This window comes from Pimephales promelas, chromosome 7 (assembly GCF_988280905.1).
Source record: "Pimephales promelas chromosome 7, fPimPro1.hap1.1, whole genome shotgun sequence".
Lineage (NCBI taxonomy): Eukaryota > Metazoa > Chordata > Actinopteri > Cypriniformes > Leuciscidae > Pimephales > Pimephales promelas.
This window is the reverse complement of record NC_142775.1, coordinates 27,123,021-27,142,378: the sequence shown is the minus strand read 5'-3', so window position 1 is coordinate 27,142,378 and position 19,358 is coordinate 27,123,021. Positions and strand designations below refer to the sequence as shown.

The 19,358-nt window shown below is 38.0% G+C and overlaps 1 protein-coding gene across 1 annotated transcript; it reads right to left on the bottom strand.

Annotated features, from left to right (window-relative positions):
• Window positions 1-206: 206 nt before the first annotated feature.
• Window positions 207-13,882, bottom strand: ttf2 (transcription termination factor, RNA polymerase II). Its single transcript, XM_089133296.1, has 23 exons — window positions 13,772-13,882; window positions 13,469-13,580; window positions 13,211-13,297; window positions 12,663-12,732; window positions 11,559-12,542; window positions 11,291-11,411; window positions 9,828-10,010; window positions 9,568-9,725; window positions 9,099-9,180; window positions 7,445-7,543; window positions 7,152-7,302; window positions 6,416-6,521; window positions 6,107-6,291; window positions 3,479-3,632; window positions 3,064-3,155; window positions 2,876-2,955; window positions 2,391-2,527; window positions 2,152-2,322; window positions 1,984-2,036; window positions 1,543-1,696; window positions 1,296-1,378; window positions 950-1,024; window positions 207-526 (listed from the first exon to the last, which is right to left on the bottom strand). Exons 1-23 carry the CDS (start codon window positions 13,797-13,799, stop codon window positions 382-384), a joined length of 3,510 nt encoding a protein of 1,169 aa, XP_088989422.1. The 5' UTR covers window positions 13,800-13,882; the 3' UTR covers window positions 207-381.
• Window positions 13,883-19,358: the final 5,476 nt, after the last annotated feature.

Below are 19,358 nucleotides of genomic sequence, written 5' to 3'. Positions count from 1 at the left end.
TCCATTCGATTTCCCCATTTAATTATTTTTTTTAGAATAACTGTGAGCTACAAACATGGTTATTCGATAGCATTTACTTCTGTTGAAGCTGTTAGCCCACATTATTTTAACTTAGTTTTAAAACCAAATTAGGAACCTTTAAAATAAGAGGCACATAAATAGCATAAATGAGAAATTATAGAAAGAATATTGAATGACAGGAGATATAACAGTGTAATCATTTCAATTTATTCTATATAAACATGCAGCATTTGAATATAACGTCATTGCTTTCATGACATTATCCTGGTGATACAAAACAGGATACAATACAATTACAAAAGCAGATAAAATGAAGTTGAGACTATAGACTAATATTTACTTTCTGAAATAAAATGCACATCACACACCAAAGATGACCCTGAGATCTGCCAGAGACAGTTTAGTGAATGAGGATCCAGTTCCAGACAAGACTTTCTGAGCCAGCTCCTTCTTCTTCTCCTGTAGTGAAGAGATCTTGTCTTCCACTGTACAGTCACACACAAACCTGTAAAGAGATTGACCCACATGACAGTATTAAATCAATGTGATTTGTATCACCTGCTAATGTTTTCTTGCATGATAGGAAACTATGCTGAAAGCCATAACCTGGTATTAAGAAGCACTTTGGTCGATCGGATCGTTCTTAATGCTAAATACAGGTGTAAATGGGGTCTAAAAAGTTGAGCAAGACCACTTTCAAAAAGTTTAATTTTCGATCGACCAAACGCATCGTATCACCAGGGTCTCAGTTGCCTCTCCAGGTTTGTCTTGTGCTTTAATTAACCCTTATATTAAGTAGTTAATGCTTATATGCATCTTATTAGGTCTTATTAACTGTTAATTACTGCTTATTACAAGCACCTTAAAATAAAGTGTTATCAACCCTTCTTGACTGTGCAACTGTCTATTATTGAATACAAATCTTCACCTGTGAATTGTAACATTCCGGGATTGTCCCACCCTATAGATCCGGTCACATGCCTGGTCTTCTAGTGCTGGGTTCCTGTGAAAAAAGGCCCAGATTATTTACATTTTCCTGTAGTCTCTCTTAATTAATACACTTGCATACCAGTTTGCAGCATGAACCAAAGCCATTTTGTTAGCATTTTCCTGTTCATTTTGTAAAATAGTCTTCAGACCGATGGTGTGACCAGCATTCAAATAAGCGACAAGAGTCACTTACATAAAGATCTTCTGTGTATAACTGACACTATTATTAATAAATGTTCATTAAGCATTATTAAAATCTCTTTGGGACCTGTGAAGTGACTCACCAATGCATGTCAATCAGAAACAGATGATTCCCTCCAATCAGATTGATGCCCACACCTCCAGCACACAGAGACACCAGCATCACCTGTGATATCATACAAACAAAGAACAAAATACTTCCTGAAGTCAGCGGGAAAAGCAACTGAACAGTCAGTGAGATTACGGACATTCAATAAATCATACAATAAATGAAAAGTTGATGAAAGGCTTTGACCCTCTGAACTCAATGAAAAGGAATAAGTCACATGCCTGTGGTCCTTTAGGGTTAGTGTTGAACTCCTCCACTAGGTCCATTCTGTGTTTGGGATTGATTGTGCCATCAATTACCGCAAAAGTCAGACCCATTTTCTTCAAATGAACAGCAACAATTTTCAGCATGCTGGTCCACTGAGAGACAATCACACTGCCAAGCAGAATAAAAAAGAAGTACAAGGTGGTTTTGGGTAAGGAATCTCAATATGAAAGAATGATAGTAATTCAAACAAACACTCTTCTAATGACAATTTCCTCAGTGGAAAATTACTCTCAGGTTGATCTAAAATAAGTTTTTGTTAGTTTCCCCTTTAAAACTCCATATGGTGACATGCAGAATATTCATGCTTCCTACACATTATTTATGTGGATCTACTACTGATAAAATATATTTAAAGGTTTCATTGTTTACCTAAACTAAAACTGTAGTTGACATACCTTTTTTGATCTTTCTTTCTAATTTCTCTCAACTCTGTCAGTATGGCTAAAATCTGAAATAAATAAATAACATCAAAAAGAGCAAAGTGTCAGAGATCGCTTGCAATAAAAATAAGGTGGATCCTGCAGGTGCATTAGACACAGCAGGGTAAGGCAGAGGATGCTCACCTTAGTGCTTTCACGAGCATCCTGGAAGAGCTCAGAGGGGAATTTAGTGCCATTGAGAGAGACGGTGTCTTTAGGGTCAGAGTCTGAGGGCTCAGAGAGAGACAGAGCACACAGCTGCTCTTCTAGAGACAAAGCAACACCATCTCCCTGCAGCTCTGTCTGATCTAGAGTCTGGAAAAACACACATCAGTATGTGAACTAGAGTATTAAGTGTGTGTGAGACAGTGAGGGGACATCACCTTCTTGAGCAGAGACAGGTGGCAGCAGCACTGCCTGAGACGCAGCAGCAGTGACAAGATGTGGATGGTGCTGGAGGCCTGAGGCTGCTGAGAGGAAGACAGCGAGTCCTTCTGAGACATCCCAAACTCCCGTGCAACTGAGACAAAGGCACAATCATTACAGAGAAACTAAAATAATGCCAATAAATTATTCTACATAAAACAGCTTCTATTGTCCATCACATTACAAAAATGAAAAGAGAATATATATTAGACAAAGTGCCTATGTTTTTTCCCCCAATGTATTAACTGTGTGCATACACACCTCTTCATGTGTACAACCAACCAGGTGTACAAGCCATTAACAATTTAGCGAGTCAATGGTTAAACCTTATCGTATTTAAACTCCCAATTTTGGAATATGCAACTGAAGCTTAATTCTGAAAACATAAGACTAATCACACTCAGTCCTTAGCGAAGAACATGTTATGATAGAGACTGCTTGCCTTTCTCAAAAGGATTACTATTGTCTGCCTTTTTAGTGTTTCCTTCTTCATGTCTTTTGAGATAGTTTTGAAGTGTGGACCTGAGGAGGAAGAAGACAAGCTGATGTCCATATGAGAAACCATGCACGCAAAACGTCAGGAAATGTACTGAATATGCATAAAAACTGGAGTTCAGTGACATGGTATACCTGGATTGTGCAAACACAACATCATATACAGCCTGCTCATCTTCAGACAGCTTCAATCTATGAACCTTGCAGGTCCGATTGGGCAGAGACACCTGAAACAAAAGCACAAACGTTACAAGATTCCTTTAGGTAACCAATAAATCTGCATAATCTTTTTGTCATTTGTGATAACAGATCACTTAAGATTACACTAACAAAGAACAATTTCTAGTTGATTAAATAGTCTGAGCATAACTAAATAAAATGTATGCTCTCTATAGAAATTTCCAAGACATTATAGGATTTTATTAATTTTCAGATAAGGAAACCACAATTTAAACTATTCCTAATAAATCTTTTCAAAGCATGAGGTTTATATTAATTTCAAGACTATGAAAACTACACATTGTGTGTGTGTGTGTGTGTGTGTGTGTACCAGTGGTTTTCCAGAAGAGTCCAGCTGGTCTTTGGTCCTGCGTAGCAGCAGTGCTCTGGTGAGGATGTTCAGTCTCTCTCCTCCTCTCTTTGAGCCATTATCTACTTGAGACTTCCACAGCTTAAACTCATCAAAAGGAGAACATCTCAGAAACCTGCACAGCATGTGCAAAAACAACAGCAGTTAAAGTAGTCTGCCACATAATACATCACTATGGAGGACTCTGCTGCAGAATTGTGGAACAACAGATACTCAGCTCTTGTTATTCACTTACTCCACTGAATCAACTATTTCCCTCCTAAATCGTTCATCTGTCCATGCACAGCGGAATTATTTATATTTTATGCCGTTTGGAATTCTGAACGGGCCACCACTGGAGACCTCTTTGCGTGATCACGAAGGTAGGCTAATGGCTGAATCGGACTTAATAAGCAAGATCACGGGATTTAAAAGCCTATACAGCCCAGTAGTGCTAAAATAAATATCAAGAGACGTGCATCATCAGATGAATGACATGGAAAAGCCGCTAAAGCCAGTACAACTACCCATGCGAACATGAACACTAAGCTTTTCCCTCCAAAAATATAGCCTAAAACTTATCTAAGTAACATACAGTAGCCGCGTTTCCACTGCCGGGCCAGGGCCAGGCCGTGCTAGTGCGTGCCAGGGCCAGTCGCGTTTCCACTGTCACTTCCGGGGCTTGATCGGGGCTTCCTCAGGGCCAACGGCCAGGATTTCTGGCCCGTCGAATACCTTGGGCCAGAGGGGGCCAGCTCGGGCTAGAGGCGTGCTCAAGGTAAAAGGCGGAGTTTATCGGTGTTATGGAACGTTATGATCTGAAGCAAGATGCACATAGGGGTGTCCATGTTTAACCGATTGACCGTTTAAAATTGCATAACATTTTAATTTGAACTGTAGGCCTATGCCAAATGCTGCGCAACAATATAGGCTATATATAGCTATCGACGAATTTTCAGATATTTGTTTGATTTTTTTGCCCCTTAAACATTTAAAATATTTGACAAATTAATATGAAAAAAATATATATTTTACTTGTTTTCTGAGGCCAAATTAGAACCTGGAAATTATATTTTCCCTGCAGTGATTTATAGGCTATAATAAATGTGTCTGATAATAAAATAATATAAAATAACGAGGCATTAATTGTTTATTAATAAACTATTGTTTTCTAAATGATTCTCGGCTAAAAACATATCTCCATCTCCGGATGCACATTTAGAGAGAAATTAAGCTACATAAACATAGAAGATATTGGCTTTCGATTCGAATTTGTTCGTTTTAAATTGGACATTTAAAGCTTTAATCTACAAAGGATATAACCCCTGTAGACTAAAGCTTTAAATGTCCAATATAAAACGAACAAATTCGAATGCGGTGGCTGTTTCAGGTCTCGCGCTTCAGTTCACGGAGATCATGAAGCGCGCCTTGATTTTCTTGTTATAAATAAATTTATTTGCGAATAATGTATTATTATTTTCTGTATGACCAGAAATTAAAGAGTATTTTAAGTTGTTTCCACTGAAAGAAATGCAATGAAACTGTTCACATGGGCGTCTCGCAGCCATCAGTGCGTGCTCCACACACACTGGATATGCGCTGATATTTGTCAAAAATATTGTGTTTATTTGTGCTCTGTTCCTTTTTTGGATAAAGGCGTCTTCTACATATGCAGCCTAATAAAATGTTACAATAATGATGATGATGGTTATTATTATTATTATTATTTGCAGACACGGAGTTTTTGTGAAATGGACGTTTTGCTTATTTTCAATTGGCAATTTCAGTTTGAAGGGTGATGGAAATGCGGCTTTAACTGCTCCGTACTTGCTGCGTTTTATTTCTATAAATAAATTTCGTTTCAAATGGGGTCCAATCAGTTATTAAAGGTGTTAAAATTTTTTACTCTGTATCTCGAGGTTGCGGCGCGCACACTATGCACCGAGTATTAACCGATGGGCCTCGGTTAACGATTAATGAATAACTTGAAAACGTGCCCGCAGCCCTACTTGTTATATCGCGCAAAAAATCGCTGCTTGAAATGGAGAATCGCCTGTACTGGTCTCGGGACACTATTGCAGCCACTACGGCAGTTGAGTTAATATACATGCTATCTTCCTAATTTAAAAAAATAAATTAATTCATAATACCCGCTGAAATGGGTTGGGTTTTATGACGTTTGATCCAGAAAGGCGTGTTAGGGGTGGGGTCTGGGGCAGCGCTGTGGGGCTACTGGCCCGGCAGTGGAAACGCAAGCCCGGTGCTTGAGGCCCGAGGCCACTAGCTCGGCCCGGCTAGCTGTTAGCTCTGGCCCAGCCCTAGCCCGGCAGTGGAAACGCGGCTAGTATCTCGTTGTCACTCTGCCTCTCCAAATACAAAGCTGACATTAACAAAATGCAATAACAGCTTAAAAAGTACTTGGGTGTGTGTTTTATTTTATATTTACTGTTTAATAATGCAATCGCTGCTGTGTGTCCCATAGAAGAACATGACAGCCCGTGTATGTTTTGGAACTATAGGGGTTTACATAAACCACGTGACATGTCTCTCTATGGCTCTGCTTGGGATAAGTCTCAAAATGTAGCAGAAAAGAGTCAAAACCAATCATACTTGAGCAGTGAATACATATCCAGCAGGTTGTTCTGAATAGGGGTTCCAGTGACAGCCCAGCGGGATCGGGCCCGCAGCTTACACACCGCCATGGACGTCTGGACCTTAGGGTTCTTAATGTTATGAGCCTCATCGAGAATCACACGTGCCCAGGCAACACGTAAAAGAGGCGGGAGGTCTGAGGCCTACAACCAGAAGAAATAGCTACTGAAATCAACTTACTGGGAAAAACAAAACTAACAGGTCTAGGCCCTCAAACATCTCAGATAATCTAATGAATCATTCAAATGTTTTGGTCTCTATTCATACCACATGATCAGAGTCTCGAGAAGGTTTATCCGCATCCTCCTTCTGCACAGGGATTTCCTTAGAGACCAGACTGTACGTAGTGATCACCACATCATGCTCAGCAAGGCTGGTGGAGACACAAAACGGCAAGACAGGAAGAGAGATTAAGCTAAAGGACAAGCAAAAGCAAAAAATTAGACAGACAACAGGAAATAGAATTTATGAGAGCTGGTTGAAGCTAATTGCACGTCAGTGACCAAAAAGTATTTGGACACTTAGAAATGTATAAATATTGTTTGAGGAAAAAAATCAAAAATCAAATAACCAGTACCAATAGCCCAGGGGGATTTATTTTTAAATAAATGTAGTAAAAACTTGAGGGGAGCAGACTTGAAGTAAATAATTGTCACATGGTTTAAGAATTTGTATTTCAAATAATAGCAATTTTACATGTTTGCAACTGAAGTGCCCAAGTCATTTCTGGCACCACTGAATGTGTAGTAGTCTAAATTGGAGGAGTTTCTATCAATTGTGCGTGTGCATTTCATTACTAACCACACATCTTTGCACATCTGGATTATTACTTTAGTAAGACATCATTGTTCTGACTGGACAAACTGTAGCCTTCAGGCAAAGAAAAACTAGCAATTAGAGTAGATTTCAAAAGATTTTTTCAGCATTTGAGATTCATCATGCAATATGTATGATTGGTTAAAAGCTTCACAAATATATATATGAATATGAGTGCATGGCCTACATTCTTGAACTCCTCTGTCGGTTGGGGCCATGGTACAAATACACACTGAGGCGACTACTCTTCACACGCTTATCAATCTCGTTCTTCCAGTGATGCACCAGAGAAGCAGGACAGATGATCAACGTCCCCTGAGAAGCCACTAAGGTGGAATCTGAGGATGGTAATTATGATACATACAATTCTGCATTTGTTAGAGTAATACAACAGCTTTGAGAATAGCAGGCATGGCAGAAAATCAATTCACACACACACACACACACACACCATCTAAGAGTATGAGCATTGATGGATACCATTTTTAGAGATCCATTCCTCCAGTTTTTCAACCTCCTTCTTCTGAGACAGAATGAGGGAGATCATTGTGAGTGTCTTTCCTAGGCCCATGTCATCAGCTTAAATAAATAAATAATAATAACAAGTTCAATGAAACCTTTTCACAGACTGTGATTTCCACATCATACTGTGATATTAACATCACAAATCTAGTAAAGTTTTTTTTAATATATTTTCATGTTTGTTTAATTGTTGTACATTTGTAACACTATCATTTGTGTTATACATTACGTTGGTGTTAAAATACAAAAAAGCTGAGGGAGTGACAGTAAATTATCTCTCTTTTCTGACTGATAATAAATATTTCTTGTTTTTCTTCTTCTTGCCACTTTGAGAAAGTTTGGCCTTGATTTATTTTATTTTGACAGTACACTAGAAGCATCGATTTATAAATGTTTCACACATTTATATATTTTTACTCCTCAGTTGAATTTTTTTTTTTTTAGGCCTACACTATATTTTTATGTAAATTGCATTCATTTAATAAATAAATAAATTAAAATTCTAATGGAAAAAAATTGCTCATAAAACTTATTTTAAATAATTAAATGCAAAGTATCATAAAAATCTTAAATTCTAAATCAAAATAAAAAATTATTATTAAACAAAAATATATTTCATTGGTTTTCCAGGGGAAAAAAAAGTCTGTTTTGGTCTTTTTTGACCGGGAGGAAGCTAAGTGTAACCCCTAAACGAAGAAGCCCAGAAGCAGTTCATGGATGGAATGGCACCTGCATTTGTTTCTGAGCTCATCATTCTTCGCCAGAAGTTTAGATCAACAAACACACTTATTATTTCATGGATTCATAGATATACTCATGGATTATATTTTATATAAAATATATAAAACTTAAACAGGATGACGTTTTTTTTTTCCCCACTGTGGGTCTGAGGTTTGCATCTGTCAAAAGTTTTAAAGTATGTGTAAAAACAATCTTTTTTTTTCTTTTAAGGAATAGGACTAGTGCATGTTTTTAAAGGGATAGTTCACCCACAAATTAAAATATTCTCTCTCCATTTACTCCTCATTCTATCCCTGATGTATTTGACTTTCTTTGTTCAGTCCATCCCATAATCGCTTGTATGACAGTACACTAGAAGCATTGATTTATAGTTAAAATTTTTTATTTTTTTCTTACACACACCTATCATTTTTCTTCAGAACATTTATCCACTGATGTCATCTGGATTACCGTCATGATCGACGTGTGTGGGTTTTTTTGAGCGTCATATGAGCAGAAGCCATTCAGCGGCATAACATGAATTCACAGAAATGTTTTGTTTTTGTTTATCTGAAGAAATTATGTCATAAACATTGGGGATAGCATGAGGGTGAGTAAATTATGAGAGAATATTTATGTTTTGGGTGAACCATCCTTTTAACTGATGCCATAGATGGTTCATCTTGTTTTATGTTTTATATTGTATTGTATTTTTTTGTTTGTACGTGTTTGTAGAATTTGGGCCTACATGTCCAGCATCACATTGAAATCTTGATCATCTTCTTAGAGCTTATTTTCCAGTAATGACTGACTGAATAAATAAAATAGAAATACACAACAATACTTGTTAAATTGACACATCAATCATTCTCACAAGAGCAATGAGTATTACCCAAAATTCCCCCACAGGGTTTCTGTGTCTCTCTCCACAGCAGCCAGGCCAAAGCTCTCCTCTGATGAGGCAATAGCTCCACCTTGTGAAGATCATCATGACAAAGTCATGGTTAAATAACCCTTTTTTAGTTAGTAAGACAGTATAAATGTAAAATGACTTTCATATACCATCTTACTATAACAGCATTATTTAACCATTCCAACTATTGCACAAAAAAAAATTAGAAACTAGCCAATTATGCTGATCTCTCTAGAGCTGTTTCAAAAACAAATATATACTCATAAAATATATACTCATAGTAAGGTACTACATACTAAGATAACTCACGTACAAGACCATCAATACTTTGATTTGGCTTTCTCCAAAGAGAAACAATGTACATTTTATATCATAGGTTTTATTTAAAAAATAATACTAACAATAATTGTGCCAATGTTTTACTGATTTATAGTCTGAACTAACTTACCTTAATTCCTTTGGGGTCCTGTACCTCTGTGTCTTCTGTAGGGCAGGACTCCAGAGAGTTGTGCAGATGGTCGATGACCTCAGTGGTGGCATTGCGTACAGCCAGCAGTCTGTTCTCAGTCATCCTTCCACCATAGAAAGCCTGGCTCTGAGGATTCACTGAAGAGTCAACCGGCCAAATCAGAACATCAATACACTTACTAATGAAATGGGCACAGAAAACACCAATTTGTAAGAGAAGAATGAGATTAAACACTATACCTCCATACATCTGGGTGTAGCCTTGGCTCAGGTTTAGGCCCAGCGAGGCACCAGATGATTCCTTCAGCATGGGAGCTGGAGCTGTGGGCAGGAGGATTGTGCCACCAGGACGACTGAATGGATTGAACAGGCTGGGCTGTGTGGGCTTATGTTCTGCCTCTTTCCTGTCTTTATCTTGAGACTCTACATTTAAATAATTAGAAGAATTAATTCATATTTCAACACTTTTTCCAGTTTATAAAGCTAAATTATTATCAATGCATAAAAATCATTACATTTCTGGGGTGTTGCAAAGGCAAACATTTGTTTCAAATATTGAAAAAAAGCTGTAAATCAGTATTGGTAATATATATATATATATATATATATATATATATATATATATATATATATATTTGTTTCAGAAATAATCATAAAAAGATTATGATAAATTACTTTTCTTTTTTTTAATCAGGGTTTCAAAAATATCATTCCTATATTGATGATTTTTCATTTATTATCATATTGGGACAGTTGATTCAACCTCACATATACACTGTTTAAATTTAGAGGTCTGTAAGATTTTTCTTTTTTTTTTTTAATGTTTTTGAAAGAAGTCACTCATGGTCACTGCTACTTTTTATTTAATCAAAAATACAGTAAAAAGCAGTAATACTGCAATTAGTATTATTATTTAAAATGACTGTTTTTATTTTAATATCTTTTATGTAATGTATTCCTGTGATGGCAAATCTGAATTTTCAGGATCATTACTCCAGTCTTTAGTGCCACATGATCCTTCAGAAACCTTTGGGTCCTTCGGGTTTCTTGGTTGAATAGAAAAATCAAAAGGAACTTTTTTGAAACTGAAATCTTTTGTAACATTTAGGCCCAGTTTCTCAGACAGGGCTTAACTACGATTAGGCCTTAGTTCAATTAGGCCATTTAAGAAACATTTATAAATGTGTCTTAGAAAAAATAACTGGTGTGCATCTTGAGACAAACTAATTGCAATGACATTTTAAGATTTGTCAGTGCAAGTTTTTTTTTTTTTTTTTTTTTTTTCAGTTAAAACAGCTCAAACATGCATTTTAGTGTAGGACTAGCTCAAGCCGTGTCTGTGAAAATGGGGATAAATGAATTTACTGTCACTTTTGATTTATACAATGCATTCTTGCTGAATAAAAGTTATGATTTATTTCTTTCTTTCCTTCTTTCTTTCTTTCTGTCTTTCTTTCTTTCTTTCTTTCTTTCTCTCTCTCTTAATTACTAGACCACAAACTTTGGAACATTAGTGCAACCAGGCCAGGTCAAATTTGTAAATGAGAAGTGGTTCTCAAACAGTTTACCTGGATAAATAAAGGTTAAATAAAATAAATAAAACACCCCACCCCTAAAAATATACCAAAATAAATTTACATTTAAATAAAACCCATGCTCATAACAGAAGCATATTCAAGTCACATGAATAGCATCAGTTTTACCAGACAGAGAAGCTGTGGTCAAGCTCAGAGAGTCCAGGGCCTCTTCCAGTTCCTTCACCTGACTCTTCAAACGCTCTCCTTTATCTGGCAGAGCAGATACATTCACCACTGAAAGAGTGGCCTGAGAAAAGATGGAGCACCAATAAAGGGATAAAAAGTGAATGTTAAGCAACAGAAAATAAATCTATAGTAAATTATATAACTATTGTTGTAACTATCAGAGAATACTAACTGTACTTAAGAAAAAAAAGCAATAAATGTGAGTAACCTTCTTCTGCTTGAGCTGGGCTGTTAGATGGTTGTGGAGGTCCTCAGACTGACCCTGGCATTTAGAGGCAGGCTGGAAACCAGGGTAAGAGGTGAGTGTTTTCTGAACAGGTGCAGCAGGAGTCGGAGCACTCTGCTGGGTGGGAGGCTGTACCGATACTAGCTGAACGTCATCATCCTCATCACTCCACTCACCGAACCGTGCTATGCTCTTCTGGTCCTTCTCTCGACTCTGGTTTGATACGGTCTTCTGAACATTGAGTGCTGAGGACTTTTCAGAAACTGGCACATCCCTTAATGTGGAGCATGAAGGTGTCTGACTCTTGCTCTCCAGGCTTTGAGTTTTATCTGTGACTGATTTTGAATTAGTAGTGCTTTGCTTGTTTGAGCAGTCATCCTTGGTCTTATTCTCTACTGAAGATTTCTTATCACATCCAGAAGGGCTTTTTGAGCTTTTTGAAGGGCTTTGGGGAGAGCTGCCTGTTTTTTTTGCAGGCTTCTGCTCCTGCAGGACTTTGATAGTGGTCTCAGATTCACCAGGTCCTTGAACACTTTCCTTCATAGAGTTTGGACTCTCAGGGCATGTCTCGTCCTCAGCTGTGCTCGTCTGTCTCTCATCATCAGACACTCTCTTCTTTATCTTTATCCCGGCAGGAAGCTTCTTGTTCCTCCAGGACTCTGAAACTCCAGAGTCTTTCCCCTCTCTGTCCAAGACACTTTCATGAACCAGGCCATTCTTATTACTCCCTTCTATCTCTGTTGTCTTGAAACAGCCTTCTTTCTTTTTAGCACTACCATGATCTTCACCGGTCACATGTTTATTTTCACCTTTAACCTCTCCTCTATCCTTTTCAGCATCTGGATCCCTCCTGTGTTCTGAAGATTTGTCTTGTTTTGTCTTGACTTTGAAAGGGTTCCTGACTGGAGTGAGGCTGGAGGATTGAAGATCTTTGTCTGACAAATCAGTCCGTCTCTCGGGGTCTTTCTGCAAGAAGGTTGTAAAACAACTGAATTGTGAGAAGAAATATATTCATAAAGTCTTAAGACTGATTTACTTATACAGTATATTGTGGACACAAATATAAAAAAATATTTTAAAAATCACCTCTCTCCAAGGAACACACCCACACCACTTCTGTCCCTCAGTTTTTCCAAGCATACAGCGATAAAACAATCTGATTATGAAAGAAATAAAGTATTAATGGTATGGATCAATAATCCTTCCCTCTCTTCCTTTCACTGTTATTACAAAGATTGTTTGGAGATTTGAAAAACATGACCAAAACAAAAGAACAAGTCTCCATGTGTTCAGCTGCTTTCATAGATGTTAAGAGGATTTATGACTAGACAAACCTATAACACTTGCTTATGAATTAAGGATTGAGACTCTTTTATCTCCAAGTAACCACATTCATGACATGTAGTGGAACAGAACTCCTTGTATGGAACATTTATAGAAAAAAATACCAACTGAGTCTGCATATGATTTTAATAACTATTTTAATTGGTCATTACCGTATCCTGTCAATTGACCAAACTAAGTTCTACACTGTTCATTATTGTTTCTACTGGAGCTGTCCTACCCAACACTTCAAAATGTATTTAAGTCTCACAGTAGGTATATAGTAGATAGGTATAAAGCATAACCCTTACTTATATGTGTCCTGTTTTTCACTGTAAGTTAGTGTTTGAAGTTCAACCATGGAGTCTTCATGCTTAAGGCAGTGAGATGGAGGGATCCTGAAGAACATACATGATATCCTCAGAGCAGAGCAACAACACACAAACCCATACACATGAGAAAAAAAAAACAATTATTCCCATGTCAATGTGTCCATGGATATAGCCAGGGGGAAATAAAATGATGCTGGCATTATTAAAATGCATATATAAAGGCGAGTAGTTACACACTCTGTGGGCAGTGAAAAGCTGCAGGGCGTTGCATCACGCGCAGTGCAAACATAGAAACTTTTTCCTTTATTCGGTCCTTCCTTTACACCAGTCTTCAACAAACATGTACTGCCTGAATAACAAAAATAGAATTAGCATATTTTCTGTATTTTTTTAATTAATATTATTATTCACATCCATGCATCGTTGTCTAGACTGTAGCCTACTTAATTACAGCTTGTGAACACATAAGTTACTGCGTACAGATTAAAACTGTTCAACAAGAATCTTTACACGAAAAAACGCGTACGGTAAGTTACTCACCGTGTGTTTCACACAGAACTCTTTCCATTTTCTTATGACAGCAGCTTATTTCATTCACTCACTGCCTTCACTTTCAATATGAACACAAACTGCCGCCGCTGTCGCGGTTTTGATGACGTAATCTGTGATGTAGCCAATACATGCATTACTGTAGACCTTATGCAAGAATGAATCTACTTGATCAATATATACATTGTTGGAAATGATCCAGATGTTAATAGGTGCATGTTTGCACTATTGTAAAGCAATTTTTGAATAAAAAAAAATAAATAAAAATAATATAGACAATAAAATAAACAAATTAAAAAGACCATTAAAAGACCACACTAATGTAATTCAATTTGCCCACCAGTAGTAGTTTGGGTATTTTTGCAGAAGCTTATATTGTACATTTTGTACGGTCATGTCGCCATTGACCAAACAAAAATAAAAGCCAAATGGAATTTCTTCAGATATTCCAGCAGGTGGAGACATGTGCACATGAATGGAAGTGACGTGTCTAGTGTTTTAAATATGATTACTAGGGTGTTAACTGTTAAGTATGAGTCTGTCTGTCACTGCTGTTCACACATAGGTAGGCTAGTTTACTGCTAACAGCAGAGGGAAATCATTTGATCTGCGTGAATATGCATACTTCTTTTGATAACCTAATGATATAGCTAAAGTACCATGAATAGGCCTATAGGCCTATAATTCATCCATGATAGGCCTACATGCCGCATATATGAGGTACCTCACATTTTAACATACGGTAGTCTGGGCCAATAAAGTACCCGTTCAAATATAATATAAAGTACCTTCAAATATCTCCCAGAAAGCTTCACAATTTTTCATTAAGACTTAGGTTCATCACCACCCAAATAAACTTCATCCAGTTTTCTTCAGTGCATCTTTTTGGTTCATCTATTAGCCTACACTCTATACTTTTTATTCCTAATAATTAAAAATATAGCTCAACATTCTTTTTTATTTATTCATTTATTTCACTTTATGGAAAATCTTGAAAGATTTTTTTGTATTTATATATATTTTTTTAATAATTGGAAAATATCCTGTTCAAGCCACAATGGACTTTTCATTTTCATTATTTTTCTTAAAATTTACAGATGTATTGCTTGTGCTGCCTACTATATGCTAAATTAATGAATGATTCCACTTTCATGCAATATAATAAATATAAAATAAAAATAATAAAAATACTTTAATGAAGAGGCTTTATTTGTTATGTGATGACTGAAACTTTTTATGCAGTTCATCTAGTTCATTAGAACATTGCTGCAGTTATTTGTGTCCTCCAAACAACATTATTTTCCAAGCCAGCATTTTTCTTTATTGTGTATAAACAATGAAGTATCTAAAGTCTCATTCTCAGGAGTGTGTAAACACCTCAAAAGCACATGCTGACAATACAAATTTAAGCATCTGCTCAGCTTACGCTTCGTCTGAAGTTTCTCCTATAACCAGGCAGGTAACTTTTACCATCTCTGCCTGCTCTCTGAAGAATTAATGAATTATTTGAAATGCCATCTGGAGCAGCAATATTTCTCGTAGTCATGAAAAGGACAAGAGGAAGAGTGCTACTCATTTCAAGGATGAGTGAAAACCCATCAGTATGCAGTTAATAACTGCTAAAGCGACACACAGAAAGAGAGATAGACAGAGCAGAGGCATTTAGTATATGGATTTTAGGGGCCCCATCTTGCACCCATGCGCAATTGACTTTGTACCCCGACTCATGTATCATTCGTATTTTGCACCCGTGCAAAGCGGACTTTTCCCTCCACAGACACATGCCGACACATTAGGAACTTGTGTTCACTGAGCGGTTCAGCACAAAAAAAAAAAAAAAAAATGAGGTGTGTTCCGGCGCAAACCATCCCTGGTGCTATTTTGCAGTTCCAGAAATCAATTGCACCACTGACCAGAAAAAAACATAGACAGTATAAGAAGTGGATGGAGCCATCTCTTTGGAACCCCATTAAGACAATTAAGTGAAGCCCGTTTTTGGCGATTTTTTAGCACTTCCGTTCCGCAGACTCAAACTGACTCAAACAGAGCTTGACGAAGTAGATGTGACATGGCAAACCCGTCTGTCTTCTAGTGGCTGTGGCATGAGAAATCTGAATCATTCCCTTCCGAAACTCGCAGAGGCAGAGAGTGTGAGTAGGAGCTGTCTATGAGCTAGGAGCAGGAGAAACTTTTGCTAGGTATTCTCCTGATTAATTATTTTGTCATTTGATACATTATTATGAGGAAAATATTAAAACAGAAGGGAAATCATTGTTGTGCATGACGTTGGGAAAAATAGGCATAAATCTTACACATTTACCCAAATTATTATATGCATGTTTAACCGAAGCAAATTTGAGTGGGTTTGTCCCATCCCCAATGTCACTTCTCTTTCTTTTACAGCCCTGACAAGAACATCGATCTCCTCGGCTGTGAACCGATTCTGAAGCGTGCCTGGTTATAATAGGATTGCTCCATGGAACAAGTGCACCTTGTTCATTATGCTCTTAAAGGGAATGTGATATTAAGCTGTTATTTGGTTTGTTTCCTGTTACGCCCAAACCACACCTATGAATAATGACAATGCATTCTCACCCCAAGGCGTCACCTTTGACCATGCTTCAATATTTGACGTTTTAGGCGCCCTTTAGCGTCACTTACATGATGCGATCCTACGGTGTCATCTAACTGACGCTAAAGGAAAGCGTCAGTTAGAGGACGCGGTTAGGTTTAGGTCTGGGGTGGGGGTAGGGTACACGCGATCCTAGGGCTTCATCTAACTGACGCTAAAGGGTGCCTAACGCATCAGATATTGAAGCATGGGACTTGGGGGTGAGAATGGGCTGATAATGAAGCTACTTCAGACCAACCCCTTTTAGATTTGCGTGGTGGTCCCTCTTTTTAAGAAGGCGGACCGTAGGTTGTGTTCCAACTATAGGGGGATCACACTTCTCAGCCTCCCTAGGAAAGTCTATGCCAGGGTACTGGAGAGGAGAATACGGCCGATAGTGGAACCTCGGATTCAGGAGGAACAGTGCGGTTTTCGTCCAGGCCATGGAAAACTGGACCAGCTCTATACTCTCTACAGGGTGCTGGAGGGTTCATGGGAGTTTGCCCAATGAGTCCACATGTGCTTTGTGGATTTGGAGAAGTCATTCGATTGTGTCCCCCGAGGCGGCCTGTGGAGGGTGCTCCGGGAGTATAGGGTCCGGGTTCCTTTGCTAAGGGCTGTCCGTTCCCTGTATGACCGAAGAAGGAGCTTGGTTCGCATTGACGGTAAGTCAGACTTCTTCCCGGTGCATGTTAGACTCTGGCAGGGCTGCGCTTTCTCGCTGGTTCTGTTCATAATTTTTATGGACAGAACTTCTAGGTGCAGCTAGGGACCGGAGAGTGTCAGGTTTGGGGACCACGCGATTTCGTCTCTGCTTTTTGTGGATGATTTTGCTGTGTTAGCCCCTTCACACCAGGACCTTCAGCATGCACTGATGTTTGCAGCCGAGTGTGAAGCGGCTGGGAGCGGCAGTCGAAGGGTGGCTTGTTCACTTCAGGTTGGTGGAGTTTAAGTATCTTGGGGTTTTGTTCATGAGTGAGGGAGGGATGGAACGGGAGATTGACAGATGGATCGATGCAGCTTCTGCAGTGATGCGGTCGATGTACCGGTCTGTTGTGGTAAAGAAGGAGCTGAGCCGTAAGGCAAAGCTCTCGATTTACCGGTCAGTGTACGCTTCTACTCTCACCTATGGTTATGAGCTTTGGGTCATGACCGAAATGACAATATCCCGGATACAGGTGGCCGAAATGAGCTTTCTCTGCAGGATGGCTGGGCGATCCCTTAGAGATAGGGTGAGAAGATCGGTCACTCAGGAGGAGCTCATAGTAGATCCGCTGCTCCTCCACATCGAGAGGGGTCAGCTGAGGTGGCTCGGGCATCTGTTCCGGATGCCTCCTGGATGCCTTCCCGGGACCCCATGACCCGGCCAAACGGAAGATGGATGGATGGAAAAAACAAAAACAAAGGTTTAATATTATTTCAGGTAGCTAGAAAAAATAAATGATAGCTAATTTTTACCATCTGTGGCTGATAAAATATTTTTCTGTATTGAAATAAGTGTGAAAAAGCACTTTTGAAAACTATTGAAAAAAAAGTGTATTTTTGCTTCATAAGGTTGTAAAAAAAACAAAAGAACAAAATATAACCAAGAAATGTTATTATTTTGGGTCGGTACAGTTGCTTTAGAGCTTTAAAATATGTGGGTTAAAATGACCCGGGCCGTGAACATCCAACATCACGAAAATAACAGCAATTTTGTTTGTATATGTCAAAACACATCAGCATGTTGAACTGTTGCATGTTCATCATGATAAATGAGAAAAAAGTAACAAAATATCAAGAAAAAAAATGTATTTTCAGTATTTTCAACAACTATGTAAACAGGTCAAATTGACCCACAACATGAGTGTATGTTATTCAATGAATTATTGATTATGTGGGATTGCAGCTACACTGTAGCCTTACCGGTGCTCAGGGCGAAACAAATTCAAGCTTCCATGTCTGTGAAAACCCCCTCACCACCACATCCACATAACATCACCTGCGGCCTCTCAGAGTGTGAGGTAACACGTTTATTAAAAATGAGATCCGCTCGTGAGTGGAGACAGCAGCAGTGTCAGTGAGGGATAATCCTGTTAGGGAGAGTGGCAAGTGCTCTCAGCTTCTCTAAGCAGCTTCTCAATCATTCCTTCCCCAAAGTACAACAGCCCTGAAGGAGGACAGGGCTGGAGTGAATTGTTGGCTTGACTCTGGGGGAGCGTGTGATAGACAGGAGAAAAATAGAGTGTATATAAATCAGAATATTAAAGCATTACATTTACTTAAAATAGAAGCCACCCAAGCTCCAGGCATAGTTCTTTCTCTATACAGTGTATTTTTATGTTATCTCAAAATTTCACACTTTTTACAGATTTTTACACGTTGTCCCACTTTGCTGCACTTTCCCTCATTTCCATTTCTGATACTTTCACACCTCTCGGTTTTGCCATTGTTAATATATTATATATATATATATATATATGATATAAACTTGTTTTATACGATGTGTGTTGGGGACTTGCTGAATAACACAATAATAATAATAATCTTTTGATATTGTTGCTGAACTTTCACATTTTGTATAATCATACACTCTAAAAAATGCTGGGTTGTTTTAACCCAATTTTGGGTCAAATATGGACAAACCCGAAATGCTGGGTTAAAAATGTAATGTAAAAATTTAACCCAACGGCTGGGTTAGTCCATATTTGACCCAACGTTGGGTTAAAACAACCCAGCATTTTTTAGAGTGTAGTCTTGCTATTCTTGCTTTTTTTAACTAGATTACTTTAAAAATTTGAAATAATTCTGATGATTTGCATCAACTGAAAATACTCAACAACATGAAAAAAGTCTGTTTTACAAAATATGAGTGATGTTCACATATGAAAAATTCATCTCCGAAGACTCCATCTCTTTCTTATGCAGCATAAGTTTATAGGATTTGATCTGTGAGGGAATTTTATCCACAAAAAAAAAAAAAAAAAA